The sequence below is a fragment of the Guyanagaster necrorhizus genome, assembly GCF_019112545.1.
Source record: "Guyanagaster necrorhizus MCA 3950 unplaced genomic scaffold BT62scaffold_4, whole genome shotgun sequence".
Taxonomy (NCBI): Eukaryota; Fungi; Basidiomycota; class Agaricomycetes; order Agaricales; family Physalacriaceae; genus Guyanagaster; species Guyanagaster necrorhizus.
The window spans coordinates 177,036-196,548 of NW_025064883.1; the positions used below are offsets into that span (position 1 = coordinate 177,036).

The 19,513-nt window shown below is 49.2% G+C and overlaps 8 protein-coding genes across 8 annotated transcripts; 5 read left to right on the forward strand and 3 right to left on the reverse strand.

The window, feature by feature from the left end:
• Window positions 1-675: 675 nt before the first annotated feature.
• Window positions 676-1,655, reverse strand: BT62DRAFT_493729 (TPR-like protein). Its single transcript, XM_043181154.1, has 2 exons — window positions 1,251-1,655; window positions 676-1,192 (listed from the first exon to the last, which is right to left on the reverse strand). Exons 1-2 carry the CDS (start codon window positions 1,423-1,425, stop codon window positions 729-731), a joined length of 639 nt encoding a protein of 212 aa, XP_043043646.1. The 5' UTR covers window positions 1,426-1,655; the 3' UTR covers window positions 676-728.
• Window positions 1,409-3,443, forward strand: BT62DRAFT_984740 (WD40 repeat-like protein). Its single transcript, XM_043189886.1, has 3 exons — window positions 1,409-1,651; window positions 1,708-1,924; window positions 1,974-3,443. Exons 1-3 carry the CDS (start codon window positions 1,483-1,485, stop codon window positions 3,100-3,102), a joined length of 1,515 nt encoding a protein of 504 aa, XP_043043647.1. The 5' UTR covers window positions 1,409-1,482; the 3' UTR covers window positions 3,103-3,443.
• Window positions 3,444-3,662: 219 nt separating this feature from the next.
• Window positions 3,663-6,466, reverse strand: BT62DRAFT_916665 (OPT oligopeptide transporter; the record flags this gene model as incomplete). Its single annotated transcript, XM_043184008.1, has 8 exons — window positions 3,663-4,098; window positions 4,152-4,782; window positions 4,832-5,047; window positions 5,101-5,170; window positions 5,224-5,867; window positions 5,921-5,985; window positions 6,037-6,114; window positions 6,168-6,466. 8 exons carry the CDS (start codon window positions 6,464-6,466, stop codon window positions 3,663-3,665), a joined length of 2,439 nt encoding a protein of 812 aa, XP_043043648.1.
• Window positions 6,467-7,572: 1,106 nt separating this feature from the next.
• On the forward strand, window positions 7,573-9,015 carry BT62DRAFT_961777 (alpha-ketoglutarate-dependent sulfonate dioxygenase; the record flags this gene model as incomplete). The annotated part of the gene is made up of 6 exons (XM_043188608.1): window positions 7,573-7,896; window positions 7,944-8,038; window positions 8,089-8,151; window positions 8,206-8,606; window positions 8,660-8,772; window positions 8,824-9,015. The coding sequence occupies 6 exons, from the start codon at window positions 7,573-7,575 to the stop codon at window positions 8,932-8,934; spliced, it is 1,107 nt and encodes a 368-aa protein (XP_043043649.1). The 3' UTR covers window positions 8,935-9,015.
• A 97-nt stretch (window positions 9,016-9,112) lies between these two features.
• BT62DRAFT_927461 (glucosyltransferase) lies at window positions 9,113-11,035 on the forward strand. The gene is made up of 9 exons (XM_043185251.1): window positions 9,113-9,291; window positions 9,355-9,443; window positions 9,493-9,796; window positions 9,852-10,011; window positions 10,061-10,189; window positions 10,247-10,403; window positions 10,455-10,514; window positions 10,569-10,711; window positions 10,766-11,035. The coding sequence occupies exons 1-9, from the start codon at window positions 9,208-9,210 to the stop codon at window positions 11,008-11,010; spliced, it is 1,371 nt and encodes a 456-aa protein (XP_043043650.1). The 5' UTR covers window positions 9,113-9,207; the 3' UTR covers window positions 11,011-11,035.
• An 81-nt stretch (window positions 11,036-11,116) lies between these two features.
• On the forward strand, window positions 11,117-13,354 carry BT62DRAFT_942857 (uncharacterized protein). The gene is made up of 2 exons (XM_043187850.1): window positions 11,117-13,198; window positions 13,251-13,354. The coding sequence occupies exon 1, from the start codon at window positions 11,207-11,209 to the stop codon at window positions 13,187-13,189; it is 1,983 nt and encodes a 660-aa protein (XP_043043651.1). The 5' UTR covers window positions 11,117-11,206; the 3' UTR covers window positions 13,190-13,198; window positions 13,251-13,354.
• Window positions 13,355-13,490: 136 nt separating this feature from the next.
• BT62DRAFT_927463 (ATP dependent DNA helicase) lies at window positions 13,491-16,332 on the forward strand. The gene is made up of 5 exons (XM_043185252.1): window positions 13,491-14,281; window positions 14,339-14,951; window positions 15,003-15,503; window positions 15,560-15,975; window positions 16,026-16,332. Exons 1-5 carry the CDS (start codon window positions 13,512-13,514, stop codon window positions 16,234-16,236), a joined length of 2,511 nt encoding a protein of 836 aa, XP_043043652.1. The 5' UTR covers window positions 13,491-13,511; the 3' UTR covers window positions 16,237-16,332.
• Window positions 16,274-19,359, reverse strand: BT62DRAFT_984746 (RINT-1 family protein; the record flags this gene model as incomplete). Its single annotated transcript, XM_043189887.1, has 11 exons — window positions 16,274-16,852; window positions 16,908-17,146; window positions 17,199-17,506; window positions 17,558-17,698; window positions 17,748-18,009; window positions 18,062-18,175; window positions 18,231-18,372; window positions 18,428-18,550; window positions 18,602-18,811; window positions 18,863-19,134; window positions 19,192-19,359. 11 exons carry the CDS (start codon window positions 19,357-19,359, stop codon window positions 16,348-16,350), a joined length of 2,484 nt encoding a protein of 827 aa, XP_043043653.1. The 3' UTR covers window positions 16,274-16,347.
• Window positions 19,360-19,513: the final 154 nt, after the last annotated feature.

The window sequence follows — 19,513 nt, forward strand, 5'->3', positions numbered from 1 at the left end:
CGCGTACAGGTCGGACGGCGCTTCGTCACTGCTTCGAGTCGACCAAGGCTTTTCAGTTCGTGACTCAAAATTCTTACAAATGTCTTCGATTAGTACTTATCCCTCTAACCAATCCCAAGTCGTAACGTCCTGCATGTATTTTATATCACTGACCCATACCAAATTGTTCGGCACTGAAGTTCGAATTGTGGATACATAGAGCAAAGGACAAAGAATCGACTTACAGTTGTCTAAGAGAGGGGTTCGCCATCAGTTCCTCCATTGAGGGCATGTTACCCGACTGTACTCGGCTCATCTAAACTTCACTGAGAAGGAGAGTCCAGAGAAGACGATATATACATACCATGTCTGCCAATGCAGGGTTTTGCATTAGGTTGGCCAACCCTCCATTAGCCGCCATTTGCTGGGCCATTGCCATCATCTGGGGATTGTTCATCATACTAGCAAGATCGGGCATTCCACCACCTCCGCCGCCCATGTTCCGGAACATATCTGCCATGCCGCCAAAGCCACCGGTGCTAGCACCAGCGTTATTGGTGGAATCGGTGTCACGAGTAAGTGGTGGCGGAACGTCCTCGTCCTCGTCAACGATGCGTGCCTTTGAACTTTGCAAACCAGTCTGAAGGGATGTGTTGTTTGGATCAATCTTAAGTCCCCTCTCGAAAGCATCGGCGGCAGCCTCGTAGTCGAGAAGAGCGTATTGCGCATGTCTGAACTGCTTAGTAGGCTTAGATCATGAGGTTGAAGGACACGCACCCTAGCCGATGATACGACTTCACATATTTAGGGTCAACAGAGATAGCCTTTTCAGCATCACCAACGGCCGAGAGATGATCTCCTTTGCTAGAATGAGCGGCGGCGCGATTTGAATAGTAGATTGGGTTGACTGGATCGAAAGCGATGGCCTTGGTGTAGGAAGCGATGGCCTCATCATACTTCTTTGCGGTCATTTGCGAGTTACCAGCCTGCTTCAGTTTCTCTGCCTGGGCTTTATCGTCAGCCGTAGGCAACTTGGATTGCGAAGTGGAAGCGCTCGCGGCAGCAGATGTACCCTGCGAGGCGGCGCCAACTTTGTTCATGGTCTTGAGATAAACATCAAAGATGTTCTGCAGCGTTGCAGGCTTGACGGTCAGGCGTTCTACCTGCTGCTTGCTGAGAGGGTCGACTCCGAAGGCTTCCCCAATGCATTGAACTATAATGTCACTGCCATATCAGACGTGCCCTTGGTTGACGAGAGAGAAAGAACCGACTTGCAATCTCCAAAGATTCCTTATCATCGGCCTTGACAGTGCCATCGATGATGGACTGGTTCAAAAAGTCGATAATGGAGAGAACGAGGCGCTGCTGCTTTTCTGCCATCCGTGATGCTGGACGATGAACTGACGCAGGGCCTTCCAAAACAAATCGTGGCAAACACCGGTTCATTTTCTTTTCCTCATCACCAACGACGAACACGACGAATACGAAGGCGCTCCTTCCGTGATGTTTTTCTGTGCGATATCTGGAGAGGTTCCTCAGGATCCGGTGGTGTCTTCCAAGTCTGGAAAGGTGTATGAGCGACGCCTCATCGTCAAGTACATTACGGAGAACGGCACTGACCCCATCACTGGCGACAAGTTGGAGGAGGCGGATCTCATCTCTATCAAGGCCTGTACGTCGTTTTCTCGTTTTTCTCCTTCCTTGCTGTACTTACACTGGACGCGTCAGCTCCAAACAGTGCTCCCCCTCGACCACCCACCCAAACTTCCATCCCAGCGTTGCTGCATAGCCTGCAAAACGAGTGGGATGCAATCATGCTCGAGACCTGGGCGTTGAAGCAGCAGTATACCAACGTGCGACAGGAACTCAGTCACGCCCTTTACCGCGACGATGCTGCGACTCGCGTTGTTGCGCGTCTCATTCGAGAGCGAGATGCGGCTAGAGAGTGCGTAGGCGTTGCCTTTCATCTTGCGCTCCAATTAATTCCTTATTAGGGCTCTCGCTAACGTTCAAGCAAGCATGGGTATTTCAGCGCCGATTGACAGCGCGACCGACGTTGAGATGGCAGAGAGCGGTGCTGAAAACGGGATGCCCAAGGCTATCGTCGACCAAATTACTGAGACCTACCAAGCACTATCCTCTACGCGTAAAAAGCGAAAGGCGCCTATTGGCTACGTCTCACCTGCCGATGTCAAAACATTTACCGCCAAACACACCATTCCTTCCCTCCATTCAGCTTCTCCCGCAGGCATCACTACTTTGGCCGTGTCGTGCTCGTCACCTTCCCAGTTCCTGACCGGGGGGAATGACAAGATTGTTCAGCTTTATGACAGAAGCACGGACAAGGTGCTGGCTTCGTTGAAAGGCCACACTAAAAAGGTTACCCACGTCGCGTTCCGGGAGCGCGAAGGCGACCCTACTATGCTACTCTCAGCCGGTGCCGACAAGATCGCCAAAATCTGGGCGTACGACACGGCTTCCCAGGAATACATTCCCAAATCGACTGTTCGCACTCACAAAGGAGAGCTCACAGGCCTGTTCGTGCATCCCACCTCCACCCTCCTTGCTCTTTCATCGACGGATAAAACCTTCTCCATCCATGACCTTACAAATTTTACACAAGTCTATCGCTCCTTGAGCGCCGATGAGGGATTCACTTCGCTGTCTATACACCCGGACGGAACTCTCATCGGTTTGGGTACGGCTACCTCGACCATTCAAATATATGACATCCGTGTGAGCGCAATCGCTGCAACACTGACTCCCAGCAATGCAGTTCCCTTCACAATTAATACCCTCTCATTCTCTGAGAACGGTTATCACCTTGCAGCTCCCAATGCTTCGTCGTCGGTCGGGATTTGGGATTTGCGTAAGCAGAAGGTTACGCAAAGTATTGTTTTGGAAGATGACTTCAAAATAAACAAGCTGCAATACGATATGAGTGCGCAGTTCTTGGGTGTTGCAGGAAGTGCTGGGGGCAGAATTTATGCACATAAATCATGGGAGGAGTTGGTCCGGCTTGAGGAGGGAGGGGAGATCTCGGACTTCACTTTTGGCGAGCTGGGTACTGAAATTTGGGGAGCTACAGGTCGGGAAGTGCGTGTATGGGGTTTACCTACTTAGTGCGATCCATTTCTTCATTATCTACTACCTGGTGTATCATATCTCCAAAGACTGTTGTATGGTCATGGCACACAGGGGCAACAAAGGATTGAGGTTTACGTCAAAATCCGAATAAGAGGCCTTCGCTTGCCAACGAGAACGGTGGCATTAAGGACCAAAAAGGAGGTTTTGATCATTTCTAGTCAAAAAACCGCGAAGTTACTCTAGGAATTTCTCTTCTCCCCAGGAATCCGGACAATTTTTCTGTGGCAGCACAAACCGTCAAAAAGGCCAAAATGAGCGTTGTTGTCCATCCATTTCGAGATCGCACAACTATCGTGACAACTTATTGTCATTCATGACATTTTGTACAAGGCCAGGTAAAAATACAGGCGACTTCGGAAAAAATGAAGGAATATAAAGTGGAATAAATCAGATAATGCGCATGAAAAGAATGGCCGTGACGAAGAAGGTAGGTATTGCAAAGTCAAAAATCAGGATGTTTCGTCAATCATATAATGCAGAAGGTCCACTGATCTAAATCGAAAAAACCGGGAAATAAAGAAACCGAAGCTCGGTCCTTATGACCAGGTCGACGGTCCAAATATTTCACCAGGATTTAGTGTCTTGAGAGGCAGGCCCAAGGCGTCAGCGGTCTTTTGCCAGACGGTGTTTCCCCACCAATTCAATGTAATACCACCCTTTGGGAGTTGTAGGCAAAGGAAGATAAGAATGATGGCGAACGCAGTTCCAGCGTCCAGAGCGGCGGAGAGAATGTAGTTGTATCGCATCCACCATCGGAAGTGGAAACGGCGAATATACCAGTTAAAGATGAATCCGACAAGCGCCCAAGATGCATAGTTCATTCCCGACGCTGGGGGAATGGCTAGAACGCCGGCAAGGAAGACGGGAATATTAGCGAATCGCCAATGTGAGTGAGGGTAGCGGCGGGCGAGGATATAGAATGGAATTGGGAGGATTGCACCGATAAGGAAGAACCAGAGCAAGGGATTGTAACTGAAAGGAAACATCAATCACAGACAAGATCACAGAGAATACGTAGCACTTACGTGGCACCTTTGCCAAACATGCGAGCGGGACCAATACCACCCCAGATTAATGAAGCAGTAGCGAAAATGTTTGTCGTAGGACAGGTGAAGCCATCCTTCTGAGTTGATAAACACATGTCTTCAATGTTCGCGAACATCCAAGCCTGTGTTCCGACAGCCACGAAACATGTAATGAATACCGCCACCATTTGGACCGTGAACATGGTGCGTGGAGGAATCTTCATGTAGTGACCCAACTTCAGGTCACCCGAAAAAGTAGCAGCTTGAGTGGAGCCCATAATACCCATAGCTTTGAAGATGACGTTGGCGACGGGTTTACCAGGGAGCATGAATCCGCCGATGAGTTCATACATGACGGAGAAGGCGATCTGCGTGTTGGAAATTGCTTGGAGCATAGCCAAGGGGAGCGCAGTGATGGCAGATAGGCCAAAGGCAATGAATGCGGCCCAAACCGGTAGCTGGGTCGGGAAGATCTCGATGGCGATGACAACAAGCAGGAAGGAAATGATTCCGACTAGACCATACCACCAGCTCGGAACTTCACGATAGGCCTGCATCAGACGCGAATGGACATCGCGCTCATCCCTCAGAGACGTGCGGAAGCGGCGCACAAGATCGCGGCGGAACCACACTAATAAAATGTCAGCGATGAGTTCGTAATTGACAGGAAAGCCACTCACGTAAAGTATGAACAATGACTGCCGGGAAGATAGCGAAGCTGATACCATATGCGAGGGAGAGCGTGGCGGGCACGAAGACCGGTGAGTACGCCCTGTACTTGTCGACGTCGAACACACCGTCCGTCACAACCTGACTGGCGTTATAGCTCGCACCGGTATTATCGAAGGAGTAGTAGGACGAGATGGGCAAGAAAGCAGAATTGAAGGTATTTGTGACTGACAACATTGAGATGAGTATGATAGAGAACATGACAAGAAAGCGGACGCACAGTAGATGATGGGAGCAATAATCCAGAACCAGAACACGAATGAAACGATGACATTTGCCTCCGACCACCACTGCAGATAAAGTAAGTCACCATGATACACGAAGGAGTGGAGAAAAAGCGTACTGGAGTGACCAGAGGACTGCTGACATAGGAGATCATCGACCAGTCGAAAGTTACAAGACTCATCCCAAGGCCGGACGAGCCAAAGAGTGCGTTCACGGTAACATTGTTGGGAGCAATCCAGCAGACCCAGTTGAACGCGCTCAAAGCGGTGAACAAATAGCCAGGCAAAAAGTAATAGATCATACTGCCAAAGACGACGAGGAAGAAAAATCTTTCACGTGTCATATGGCCCCGCTCTCGCTTGCCATAGCTCTTGTGAAGCGTGTTGAAAAGCGCCGAGTTGACGATGGCACCGGGCCAAATCATACTCGACGGCCACACAACATACCGACGCAGAATGCCGGCAAGGGAAAAGCCGAACACTTGGATACCAAGTACGAGGAGTATTTGGTACGCGAATGATAGCTGTTGGTCATAGAAGAGTCGCTGAGCGACTAGGATGTCGGTCGCGTAACCACCAGGGTACGCAATGTTGGCCATAACCGTGATGCATACATGCTCCTTGATGTTGAAGGGTCCGGGGTTCAACGACCAAATAAATCCGAATGTGTTGAACTTGGTGGTAGGCAGTATCCTCTCCATGCCTTTGCCCATGGGGAGTGAGAGCAACTGAATGACGAGGCCGGTAACGTACAGTGAAGGGTCTAAAGAAAAATGGTTAGATTTGCATGTGACCGTCGGGAATGGTATAGCGTACATCGCATGCCCAAGACTTGATTTAGTCCAGGGAGAAATATCGTGAAGAATAGACCAATGGTCCACCTAGATAAAATTGCGTCAATAAGCGCGATAGCAAGCTAAAGTGTTGCGTACATTCTGAACGTATTCACTGGCATACTTGGATCATCAATGCTGGACACTGCGGCTCGAACTTCTGGGTAAGGTGATTCGCTACGGGATATAATGTTAATGTCACATGAAAACAGGAGAGGAGGGTCACGTACTCGTCGAAGTCTTCCACTGCGCTAGAATTCCGGGATTCGGCGCGGGACGTCGAGTACCTGTCGAAGCGGGAGTCTGTGTCTCCATCCGAGGAAACATAGACTGGGGGAAGCTTCTTGTTTTCAAGCTCCCAAGCTTTAGTTGACGGGCGGAGGGCTTTGATGTCCAAGTTGGGATCGTTCAAGTGCTCGACGGTGAAGTCGATGTCCTCTGGCACGTCAGGGATGCCACGAGCTCTCAGATGTGGAGGCTGGTAAGGCAGTTGCTCTGTTGAGGAAGTATAAGACTTGGCTTCTTCCATGGCAAAAGCAGAGGGGATGGAGAGAATGTCAAGGAGGTCGACGAAGGCGAGGGGACCAAGTGGGGGAGGCGGAACCAGAGAACGGTCGCCCTTTTCTAGTCAGATCGACATTTGCCTTGTGGAGAATAGCGTCTGGTCGCTGACCCGGTAAGGCAAGTGAAGCAGTCGCAGAACAATTAGACAATAGATGAACGAGGACAGCTTGAAACAAAAAGATTGCCACCGAACTGCCGACATGATGTAATGACAACAGATGAACCATCTGGACATCGTTAGTAGCTCCGTCCTTTGCTCTGGTGGTCCTTTTTTTTTTTGACTACAGGCTCTGCTGAGTACTACTTATGCCTGGCAGTGACTCGAGACAGCAGAGAGACAAAGAGGCCATTACCACTGGATAGTCTAGGCACGGTATTCCAGGGGATATAGGGTGCCCTGCGCTTTCTTATTGTTATGCTTAGACCCGTGGGTGGCAATTGATTGGCAAGTGACGAGAGAACAAAAAGCGTTACCCGATCCGATCTCGTTAAGGGCCAAAAGATTGATAGCAACTTATCTGTGTACTCGTTGAAACCCTGGTTGCCAGTAGCGAGCATGCCTATACTGTTTGACTTTGCGTAGATAATAAGCAAACCAGAACAAAAGTCAAATCCGTTACCAAGCGCAAACCCCCATCAAGGATGAGCGCTTGAGCCAGCAAAAGGGGTCTTGCAGCAGCTAACCACCCAAGTTCTCCATCGAAGATATCAATTTTTCGGGGGCCACCAGTATTAGAATTTTAACCGTAACGAGCAAAGGCGGTGACCGAACGATGAGTCAAGCGACTGTATCCGACTTTGTATTATTTTCTTCGTTCTCTCTACCTGGGCGACTCGTGACTTGATCATCTTGTCGTCATCGTATCTAATCTATGTTTTCATGAATCCTTTCATTATTTGTTGACCCAATATCGTGACGTTTATTACACCATACACCACCGGAATTGCGGGAATGCCTGGCAAAAGAAAGATTGATATTCCTAGAGATGGCGTCTTTCGAAGCACAAATTGCGTTTTGTGGTCCTTTTTAAAGTTGTTTTCCAGTTGCTCGCTTGTTCAGCATTTCTGAGCATGTCTAGTATCACGACGACCGTCGAAACCTCCCAGTCTCTGCCTTCCTTGAAGCCTCGCTCGCCAAATGACAGATCGGAAGAGTCTCAGGAGGGGTACAAATATGCTCGTCTCCTTCCTGTCTTCGTCAATAACCAGTATCCTCCCTTGACACCCTTCGATCATGTCGATCCAGGTCACCGGGCTCTTACCCACTCCAATCCCAGAGCTTTCCTTGACCGTGCTACTAGTGTCTTTGATCTGACTCCACACCTTGGTACAGAAATCCGTGGTGCCAATCTCGCCACCCTTGATTCAGATGGAAGGGACCAACTGGCCCTCGAAGTATTACCTTCACACGCCCTCTGTTTTGCTCCCTCACCGCTATTTAGGTCGCTAAAAGGGGTGTTCTTGTCTTCAGGGACCAACAGGACTTTATTGATCGTGGCCCAGACTTTTACCTGCAGTTTGGAAGGCATTTTGGGCGGTAGGCTCCTCGAGAAACTTCATATCTCCAACTGGCTCAGCGTCTAACAGACTTCATATTCATCCATGCTCTGGTCATCCCAATGGCTATCCCGAACTGCACCTTGTCTACAAGTATGTCCTCATCAACTTTTACAATTGCGGTTCCCGTTAACAATGGCTGCGCAGGAACGCAAACACTACTTTCAATTTTGAGCAAAGTGATAGCGTCACGTCAACGCTATGGCATTCGGATGTTTCGTATGAGCTCCAGCCTCCCGGCTTGACCGGCCTTTTCTTGCTGTCATCGCCGGAAACTGGCGGTGATACATTGTTCACATCCCAAGTCTCTGCTTTGAAGAAATTGTCGCCCCAATTTGTAGCATTCCTTCGCACTTTGAAGGCAGTGCATTCAGGTGTTGAGCAAGCAAACCACTCTCGCACTGGAAAGAGGGGCGGTATCGTTCGTAGGGAACCTGTAGAAAATGTCCACCCCGTGGTCCGCCGTCATCCTGTCACTGGTGAGGAGGCACTATACGTGAACAGACAATTCACGCGTCGTATCGTTGGTCTAAAGCGGGAGGAATCAGGTAAGCAGAACCCACTGTTGCTACGTCATGGTTTCTCATTACTTCGGTCCCAGAGACCATTTTGCGATTCCTTTATGACCATATTGACAAAGGTGGGGACGTCCAGGCCCGCCTCAAATGGTCTCCCTATACTATTGCACTCTGGGACAACCGTGTAACTGCTCATGTGTGTAAATCATTCGTCTGGAAAATATTGTGTTGCTAATGCATGGTGTAGTCTGCCATTGTTGACTATGCCGATTCAAACGAAACGCGCCATGGTGTTCGGATCACCCCTCAGGCAGAGCGCCCTATCCCGGCCTTGGAAGGACTGGATCTCAGTTCATAAATGTAGCATGGAAAACAACTTTTGTATTATGCCCATATGTATCCTTAAAAATCATAGTAACGTTGGCTGCCCCAAGCTGGTTCAAAAAATTCGTAGGTTCCTGCTCCGGTGTACGACTTTGAGGCGGTTCGGCCCCATGGGTGGGGGCGTTCCGCACGTGATGAGAAATTGGAAAGTGGTTTCCTTCTCCCACATCTACCAACGCAGTTTCAAACGAAATCACTGCAGATTTTTCGTCTTGAAAAGAGCAGTCGTTCTTGGGGGATAAAAGCCATGTCGGCCGCTTATTTACTCTATTGCAGCATTTGCGTCACCGTACTCAAGGAACTCAATTCGATCGTGTTAGAACCTTACATGGTACATCCGTAGTACTACTATTCCGGCGCGTCACTGTGCACTGACATTCACACGAATATTCAGGATGAGCCCTTTCATATTCCTCAAGCACAGGCTTATTGTCGCGGAGAGTTCACCAATTGGGATCCCAAAATCACTACACCACCTGGCCTGTGCGTGTCTTTCTGGTCATGATAGCCATGAATGATAATCGTTCCCTAGGTATGCAATGAGTGTAGTGCTTAAGAGCATGTTTCTGTTCAAATGCTCTGTTCCGATGCTTCGACTCACCACAACACTGACTTTGCTGGCCCTGCCCCTTGCGTTGACACGACTATTGTGCTTTCATCAGCGTGTTCGACCTCCCTCTGCCATCCTTTCACCCACCTTTGAATCCCTTGTTTTGGCTTCGTTTCCTATAGCATGGTTCTTCGGGTTTCTCTACTACACCGAAGTTCCCAGCTTGGTTTGTGTAGTGTTGACAGTGGTTGCTGCAGCGGAAGGGCGTCACTGGTTAGCCGCGCTGGTATGTCACCTCAATTGTGCTTATACGAGTCAGCTTAATGCGACAAGGATGGTAGCTAGGACTCATCAGCTGCACATTTCGTCAAACCAATATCGTCTGGGTCATTTATGCCTTTGCCTCGAGCCAGCTTATGGATATGCGTTTCCGCCGTCCCGCTTCGGGTTCTTCGCTGGGAAGCAAGCTTTACGATCCTCCGGCATTAGCTGCGGTCCCCAGTGAGTTTGGCAGACTCCGGAGTGAACACTCAACTTCACACGTAGACAGGCGATCTTATAAAAATACTGAAAAGCACTCCTGCCGTCCTCCCTGAGCTTCTTCGATTATTTGCTCCGTACATGCTTCTTCTTGGAGTCTGCTTTGTTTTTGTCACATGGAATGGGGGCATTGTGTTGGGTGGACTACGTCTTACTTCTCATGTTCTGGCCAACTCACTTACGTTCAATCGATTAGGGGACAAGTCGAACCATGTACCGGTAGTTCACATTCCTCAAATGTATTACTTTGTTGCTTTTGCGACCGCATTTGGCTGGCCCGTTCTCATTTCTGGGGACCGAGGTGTCATTGGACTAGTTGGAGGTATACGGAACTGTATGTTTGGGAGTAAGAGGTGCGTGTTTTCTTCACACATCTTTCATGACTCCTGACATTATATGATCAGTCGTTCTACTGGTACATTCATAACGTCGGCTATAATGGCTGCCACTGTGCATAAATACACGTGTGTGCTGGTAGAAATCGTCATCTGGTTTCATACTCAATTATACATATGCAGAATTCATCACCCATTCCTACTCTCCGATAACCGCCATTATACGTTCTATGTCTGGCGTCGAATATATATGGTACACCCCCTAGCACCATACGTGCTTATTCCAGTTTACATTGCTTGCGGATGGGCGTGGTTTTTGCGTGTTGGTACATATCCGTCTTTCTTGCAGTACTGGGTGAACAACTGACTGGATGGCACAGGTCACGACCAAACCCTTCTTCAGACCTTGATCCTTCCGGTTTTCGCATTGCTCACGCTCATACCTACGCCTCTGTTAGAACCACGCTATTTTCTCATTCCGTACATATTGCTTCGATCACAGGTTGCGGATGTGCCTGCGTGGGGGATCGCACTAGAAGGAGGCTGGTACGCTGCGATGAATGCCGTGACCATGTCTGTGTTTTTATATCTGCCAAGAGACGGCGTAGGACGATTTATGTGGTGAAATACTGAACATTGCCGGATTCCTGTCTTTTAAATTTAAAAGTTTGAATGAGGCACGTGGTCTACCGGAAAAGGCAAGGTTGGTGTTAGAGCCAACACTGGCAGCTGCCACAGTGGCTTGACATTCTTCACGCGATACCGCGACGATTTCACGACCCGACACGTATTTTTCTTACATTCACTGGGTTTCTGTTGCCATGCCTGCCATCGTAACAGCGCCAGGGAGCCAGAAGGCTAAGCCGACCACCAGGAGCTCTATACGACATACCCTGGGATTTGCGTCCGTTGGTAGGGCCCTGGCAGACGTGATGAACAAAGAGGGAAAGGATGGAGATAAAAACGCAAAGAAGTCGCTGAAGGAATCCCGTCGCTTGAGCGCAGTTAATATGCCTGTCTCTTCGTTTCGGACTGCCAACTCGTCGTCGCCGGGGCCAAAGGTGTCTGATACACCAGACTCAAAGACCATTACCCGACGCAGAGCATCAGTGGCCTCCGCTTTGCAGAAACCCCGCGACGTCACGATGGCCCAGTCGACCGTCGTCACTCGCTCGACTTCACTTCGTCCTCGCCCCACAACCTCGTCTGGCCTCCCAAAGTATCGGCCCAAGTCGGTCACCCTGGATGTCGGTGCAAAGAAAGCGCCCTCTCCTGTGAACCCGTCCCGGAAGCGTCCCAGCACCTCAGACAAAGAGGAGGACCTTACAACCTCTGATGACACTAAAAAGGTCGCTCAGAAGGTTTCCAGACCCATCAGTCCATTACCCCAGAGAGCCGCCCTGAAGGCTAATATGTCGAGGACGGCCAATGTAACACCACCTGCTACTCCCACAAAACTTAGACAAACCCCTCCTTTGAAGACATCTGCTCGTCCCAATAAGATCATCAAGGTTGCGCCTGCGGCTGCCCCTTCTTCATCTTCGTCGTCTACCAATTCATTAGTTCCACGAACCCCCCAAACCCCCAAGCCATCTACTTCAAAGCTCTCGTCTGCAAACAAGGCTCATCACAGCTCCTCCTCCAGGAATTCTCCTCATCGTTCTCTCAATGAATCCCCACTCGCACGCCACTCACGACAGAACTCCAAAGCTAACCCTCCCATGCCGCCCCACGCTGGTAATATGTCCCATATATCCGAAGGTGGCAGCGATGACGGAGATGAGGAGGACGTAGAATTACTTCTTGCCCCTGTTGCTGTCATTGACGCCCCTACACCTGCTATGCCGCGTATACTTGCTTCTCGCCAGCGACAGGCCCCCGAGACACCATCACGATCTACTTTTCTACCATCACTCTCCGATCTTTCGTACGCTTCCCCTCAGCCACCAAGTAATGACAGTCCAGCATCCCTTCGTCCTCAGCCAATTTCAAGGGGGGCTCCCAGGGGATCCATCCTCTCATGGGAGCAACTTGCTGATGAAGCGTCGCGTACTCTGGGCGAAGACGAGATCCAGAATATGATATCCGATGTTCCTGCTCCATTCAGGTCAGGAACAGCATCTCCCGTGTCATCCACTATGCATCTAGAGTTACCCGAGAGCCCGTGCCTTAGTGCCATGAACTCCCCCGGTGGTTATGGATCCATTTCGCAAGTTTTACTACCTGAGGTCACCCCTTCTCCGGCTCTACATACTCGTCGTCAAAGTCGTGGACCGTCAGAAGTCCCTGTCATCGATGGCGCTATTGTAACCTTACTTCGACTTCAGTTAGAGTCTTCAGAGCACATCGCCAAGGAACGGCGTATCCAGCTGCAGTCTTTGGAGGAAGAACTTCACCACGTGAAAGACGCCCATGTCCATGATGTAGAACAGCTCGCACTACAGGTGAAACATTTGGAGGACCAGCTTCGGAGCAGTCTGGAAGTTCGTGAGCGTTCTGCAATCGAACAGGCCATGAACATTGCCGATTTGAAGAGTCAGCTGAAGAAGGCCCACTCATCGGGTGGACATAATACAACCTCAAGGGTGCAGGTTGCCGTGGAAGATTCACAAAACATGATACTTCGCTCCGAAAGGCTGAAATGGGCTCGTTCGTCTTCGGCTCATGTGGCCGCCATGCGTTGGACCTCTGTCAGGGAATTTGCAGAGATGGAGCTCGACGTTGTCAAGAGTGACCAAGAAGTTTTATTGCTTTTATTGGGTGAGCTGGATCTCATTCATAAGCAGCTGGCCGTATCTGTCTAAACATATTCTGTAAGTTTCTGCCTCGACCGTGTCGTGTCAAGCGTGCTAACGTTCCCACTAGTATCTTTCTTGTGTATATATGCCTAGGATCACTTTACACCTTTCAAATTGTATTTTTACACAGTCATCTATCATAGTTAATCATGATCTCATTCTATCATCGATCATCACCAAAGCAGAAGTCGACATCTTTGAAGTGCATTCGAGTCCTGACGACTCAAATTGTTTGATGGTTGCTCCAGGCACGTGACCCTGGAACCGGAACGATAGTGGCGTGGGTAATCGAGCCTTTGACGCGTCCCTCTTTTCTCATCTTGCCACCATGCTCGACGACACGCCTATCCCCGACGACCAGCATCGCGACAGGAGCCGTATTTTCGAAGAGTTTCTTGACTCTGAATCTGATATCTACAACTACAAAGATGATATTTACAGAATGCTTCGGATGGACCAGACGCGTCTTATCGTTAATATCGACGACCTCCGCGACTACAGGCGTGAATTCGCAGACGGTCTGCTCAAGCATCCAGTAGACTACCTGCCGGCCTTTGACGACGCACTTTCCGCCATTGTTTCCCGTGTTCATGATCCTCAAAAGCACGAGATCGAGAACAAGAGCTACTGTATAGGATTCAGTGGTTCCTTCGGTGACCACCATGTCACCCCTAGAACTCTCCATGCCGCCCATCTTGGAACCATGATATCCTTAGAAGGAATCATAACTCGTTGTTCCCTCGTGCGTCCCAAGATGCTCAAGTCGGTGCACTATTGCCCCGAAACACACCTTTTCCATTCGCGAGAATATCGTGACGCGACATCCTCCAGCTCAAACCTTCCACCTACGTCGTCTGTTACTCCACAGACCGACGATGATGGACATCTCCTTCAAACCGAATACGGTCTTTGCGTCTTCCGTGACCACCAGCGGATCAGCATCCAAGAGATGCCTGAGCGTGCACCTGCAGGCCAATTACCTCGTAGTACTGACATAATATTGGACGATGATCTAGTAGATAAATGCAAGCCAGGTGATCGAATCCAACTGGTTGGGATGTATCGTAGTGTTGGTGGTGGGTCCAGTGGGGCATTCAAGTGTGTCATATTTCTTTTGCGTCGACCAGTGATAACTAATAGCATTTTCGAATGTAGGTCCTTGATTCTTGCCAACAATATCAATCTTCTGTCTTCCAAAATTGGTGGTGGCATTGCGCAAACCCCTCTCACCGATACAGATATTCGCCAGATCAATCAACTAGCTAAAAAGTCGGACATCTTCAGGGAACTCTCAGAATCTCTTGCGCCATCCATTTGCGGTCATGAATATATCAAAAGGGCCATCCTTCTTCTACTACTGGGCGGTGCAGAAAAAAATCTGCCGAATGGTACACATATCCGTGGTGACATCAATTTGCTGATGGTTGGCGATCCCTCTACGGCTAAATCGCAGCTCCTGAGGTTCGTGCTCGGCACGGCACCTCTTGCTATTGCAACTACAGGTAGAGGGAGCTCTGGAGTTGGTCTGACCGCGGCTGTGACAACAGATCGCGATACAGGAGAACGGCGTCTAGAAGCTGGTGCCATGGTTCTGGCTGATCGTGGTGTGGTATGTATCGATGAATTTGACAAGATGTCGGACATCGACAGGGTAGCCATCCATGAAGTTATGGAGCAACAGACAGTTACTATTGCCAAAGCTGGAATCCATACAAGTTTGAATGCTAGGTGTAGTGTTGTAGCCGCTGCCAACCCTATCTACGGCCAGGTAAGTGAATTATAACGCAATTTTACTTGTAGAGACTCACGATCCGTAAAGTACGATATCCACAAAGATCCTCATAAAAACATCGCACTCCCGGATTCTCTTCTCTCTCGTTTCGATCTCCTCTTCATTGTGACAGACGATGTCGATGAAAAACGCGACCGACAAATTGCCGATCACGTCCTGCGTATACATCGGTATCTACCTCCTGGTGTCGAAGAAGGCACTCCGTCTCAAGACAATCTATCTCAACCTCTATCCGTAGATGGACCCTCCAACGCTCCAACTGACAATGAGGCCGACAGCAGTCCTTACGAGAAATTTGATCCATTGTTGCACATCGGTGTTGCGGCCTCTAATGCCGGCCGAAAAACGCGTAGTCAAACGGCAGCGCAGGCTGCTCAGACGCAGGTCCTCAAACTGTCCTTCGTGAAGAAATATATACAGTATGCGAAAAGCAAAGCGGCACCGGTTTTGACGAAGGGTGCAGCAGACCACATCGTTCAGGTATACGCCACCCTTCGAAACGAAATCATGGAGGGGAATAATAAAAGAGTAAGCCTCTTCAAAAAAATTGCAGACCAAAAACGATTGCTAATAGTTTTGGCTAGACTTCGCCGCTGACTGCACGTACTTTGGAGACACTGATTCGTCTGGCTACGGCGCATGCTAAGGCCCGCCTGTCTGTCAAGGTTGAGCATCAGGATGCGAAACAAGCTGAAGAAATCATGCGGTTTGCCCTCTTCAAGGAAGTTCCCAAACGTCAGCGCCGAAAGAAGAGAAAGCTCAACAATGGTGCGGCCGTTCGGAAAGGGACAGATGACGGGAGTGATGAAGAATCCGGTGGCGAAGAGACTGGAGACGATGAGCCTGCCACCGAGAGGATGAGTATGCCCCCTGCGTCTCCTAAGACGACAGGAACAACAGCCGTCCAGGACCCTGTCTGGGGCGACGAGAGTCAAGACGTGACGATGGTAGCGTCCTCGTCTGGTTCCGCTGCTGTAAGTGGAAAGATGAGCCCTGAAAGGTGAGCATGAACAATGTTCACGTTGCGAATTGTACTTAGCATCATTGTAGATACACCTTCTTTCGGTCTCGGGTATCCAAATTATTCGGCTCAAAGCTGCGGGATGATGAGTCAGTCTTCCTAAAAGATCTACTCGAGATGGTCAACGAGGGCTTGTCCACGGATATGCTTTTTGGGACAGCCGAAGCTACAGAAGCATGTCAGATCATGACAGATGCAGAAGAGCTAATGCTTAGCGAAGGGATCATCTACAAACTTTGATCTATGTCTTTCGCATTACTTATTTTACGCTGTTTTTATGCTTTCGATTTTTATGATCTGTTGTTGTAGAACTAACTATACATAATAATCCCTACGAAGTGCTGGAGTCAATCATTCAGTGTTTCGCCGCCGCAAGATGCGTCCGACTTCCTCACGGCTCAGTTCACTGAATCCAGTGGTTTCCACCATTGCGACCTCCCATTCGCGTTCACTTCCTGACCCATAAGTGAAGTCAACCGCCTTGTCCCAAACTGGACCTTCGGCCGCGATTAGCCTTCCTGCCTCCAAGAGCTTCGACCAAGGAGCTTCAACACGGTTACGGCCAGCACCAAGGGCCCCGGCTAGTCCTCCTTGGCTGGTCTCCACCCACAACTCACATTCCGCCTGTACTTCTCTCGCTTCTCGAACGGAAACATTTCCGCGATACAGAATTTGTCTTTGCATGATGTGCTCAGAAAGACGCGATGCAATCCGCCGATAAAGCAAGGTGATTGTCGATTGAGGTAAAGTCGTACGGATATAGGTAAGATGGGTCGATAACAGAGCAATAGGTGCCAAGAGCGTTTGTGATATGGCAACTTCGTCTTGCCCTGGATCCGTGCTTGAATTTGGATTACTAAAAAGCATTTTAGTACACCTGAAGGGCGCAGAAATTGCAATAAGACGCTGACGATGTCGTGGCTGTAAGATGAGGTCTGAGGCTCCCTTCCACTTCCGCGCAAACCTGTTGGACTATCATGTCCTGTGCTCGCACGGATAGTTTCCGGTAATGATTGATTAGTTCTTCAAATATTGTTTCGTGGCCCAACGGGCTTTCTTCGACTTCCGGATCAGGAAGTAAAGGGTTGCCTTGAACACGAGCTCGCAAAGAAGCGCGCATGTTTATTTCGGTCCACAGTTCCAAGAAGAACTGACAGAGCGTAAGGCAAAAAATCACAATCAGACAGGCACAGCTTACTTACCACCTCTTCGCCCCACGTTTCCATGCAGATTTCCATGTAGTTCGCGCTCAATAAAGCCTTACAAAGCCTTTGCACACCAGCCACGCCACTTGTCAGTGACCGTGTCTCAACATTTACGCTGGTATCCTCTTTGCCTCCGAGATTGACACCAAGGGCTCCTGGGACCGCACGGACAAGCGCAGAAGACAACGTCTCAAAGGCATCCAATGAGGATAATATACGACCATGATACAACTCCAATATTGGAAGCTGGACCGAAATAAGGAACCGTGTACGCTGAGTAAAATTCGGTAGCGGAGAATATCGGTCTAATAGTAACAAGATCAGCAGTGTCGTTGTTTGGTGAGTGTGTGACATGCCTGTGACTTGTTCGACAAGTGCCGATATCCTACGAGCCGAATTCGTCGTCTGTAACTCACTTGCCTGTTTTTCCACTTCGCATTCGGCAATTTGCCAAGCGTCCGGAGTAGATATGATCTCATGGTACTGATCTTCTGCGACTGACGTGGTCTAAGGATCCAGAACGGCAGAGGGGAAGGATGCACGCACATTTCTTTTCGCCATCTATCCAGGCTTCAAACCACTCCTTCTTTCCAAGAATAATGTCTGCAACCCCGGGCCATTGACTGGACTCAAAGGTATCCCGGGCAGAAGTGTCCATTGTTGTAAACCCTTCCTCCGACAATGCTGCATCGAAGGAAAGAGCTTGGTATATGGTATGAGCGAGAAGTGATGGGTGCAAGAACATTGATGGGACGGTATGTCTTAGTTTCCGGGACAGAAGCGGGAACAATAATAGCGTGAATTCGTGCTGAAACATGGCTATAATAGAAATACCAGAGTGTAGCATGAAGTGGACTCACCCATGCATTGAAAGATTTGTATTTCGTTGATGAAAGCAGACGTTGAACAACACTTTCCATGAAATTCTGGTGATCGGTTACAGCATTCAACACATGGGTGAAGTACCACTCCGGCTTGTGGATATACATTTTCAGAATGAAAGTAAACAAACATTGAATGCCAGCTTACCTTGTGCAACTGATTTGTCTGTCGATTCCCTTCAAAATGATATTTAAATCGTAGAGAAAGTGGCTGCACGAGAGTTTCTAAAGGATACAGGCCATCTTTTTCTGATCGTGTCTTTGTATCGTTATGTGAAAGAGTCTCTCCACTGCAAACAGGGCAAAGATAAGCACTGGCAATTGATACACAGCATTACAGCGTACATATTTTGAAGCTCCAAGAGATTGCAGAAAGATGCTTCGAACGCGACCCTGTCCTCTGGTGGTACAGAGGAATACCTGATTGTCATGGGCCATTCAAGTTTCTCTGCAGCAGATAATAGCGTGCTGTTTAGTACATTCTCAGTTGGGGTTTCAGCTGGGAATAAGCGGACACACTTTGATAGAACGGTCTTCATACCAGACCAAGTTGTTTCCTGCAGTCTCTCCAAAAATGCAACGAGACCTAGTCTGTCTCCATTGCTCTCACTCGTGACGCCCGAGCACACATCAGAGACACCTGTGACGAATGCACGCAGGGACCTAAAGTGAGTGACGGAGTCATTGGATATGGAAGACGAGGCTGATATTTGCTGCACTGCGGACTCGCTACGCACTATAAATAATAATCAAGGCAAGTGTGATATTTCGGGAACAAACCTAAGATTCAAGGCGTGTTTTATAATCTGCACATATTCCTTGACGCTCTTCAATTCCTTTAGGTTACGATGCAATGTCTCGATATCCTCCAAGAGGGTCGGGGATGGATCGACATCTGATAGGGAAGAGACGAAATCCTGGGATAGACTGGCAAGCTCGTCGGCGAGAGTGTGCCTCTTTAGAGAGAGTTCTTGTGCAGAGTGACGGTATGATTCCACGGCCACTCGTGTTTCTGCCGTGAGAACGTTGATTCTTGACTGGGAAAGCGCTAGCTGAACTAGTGTGTAGACGATGAGCATGAAGAAGAGTCCTGTCTTAGTGCGACGCACCCTGGTTTCCAGCTCGTCGCGACGCTGTTGAGCTTGGGCAACGTCCCTCTGAAGGCAATTAAGGTCTTCAAACGAATGGAATGTCGAATTGAGAAATATAGAGGCCTTGGAATACGCTTGTTGTGTGTTTGCGGGGGCGAGCAGCGACCGGATTTCTTGGGAGGACATGGTGGGAAGAAACGTGGAGGACCGGTATCTTGATGAATGCCGGTATTTTGACATGTATGTCGGGCCGAGATGTCCTGATAGATCTGGACTCTGGACTGTGAATAGGTAATTCTCGCGATATCGTGATCACTCAAAATGAAATAAATCCGAATTC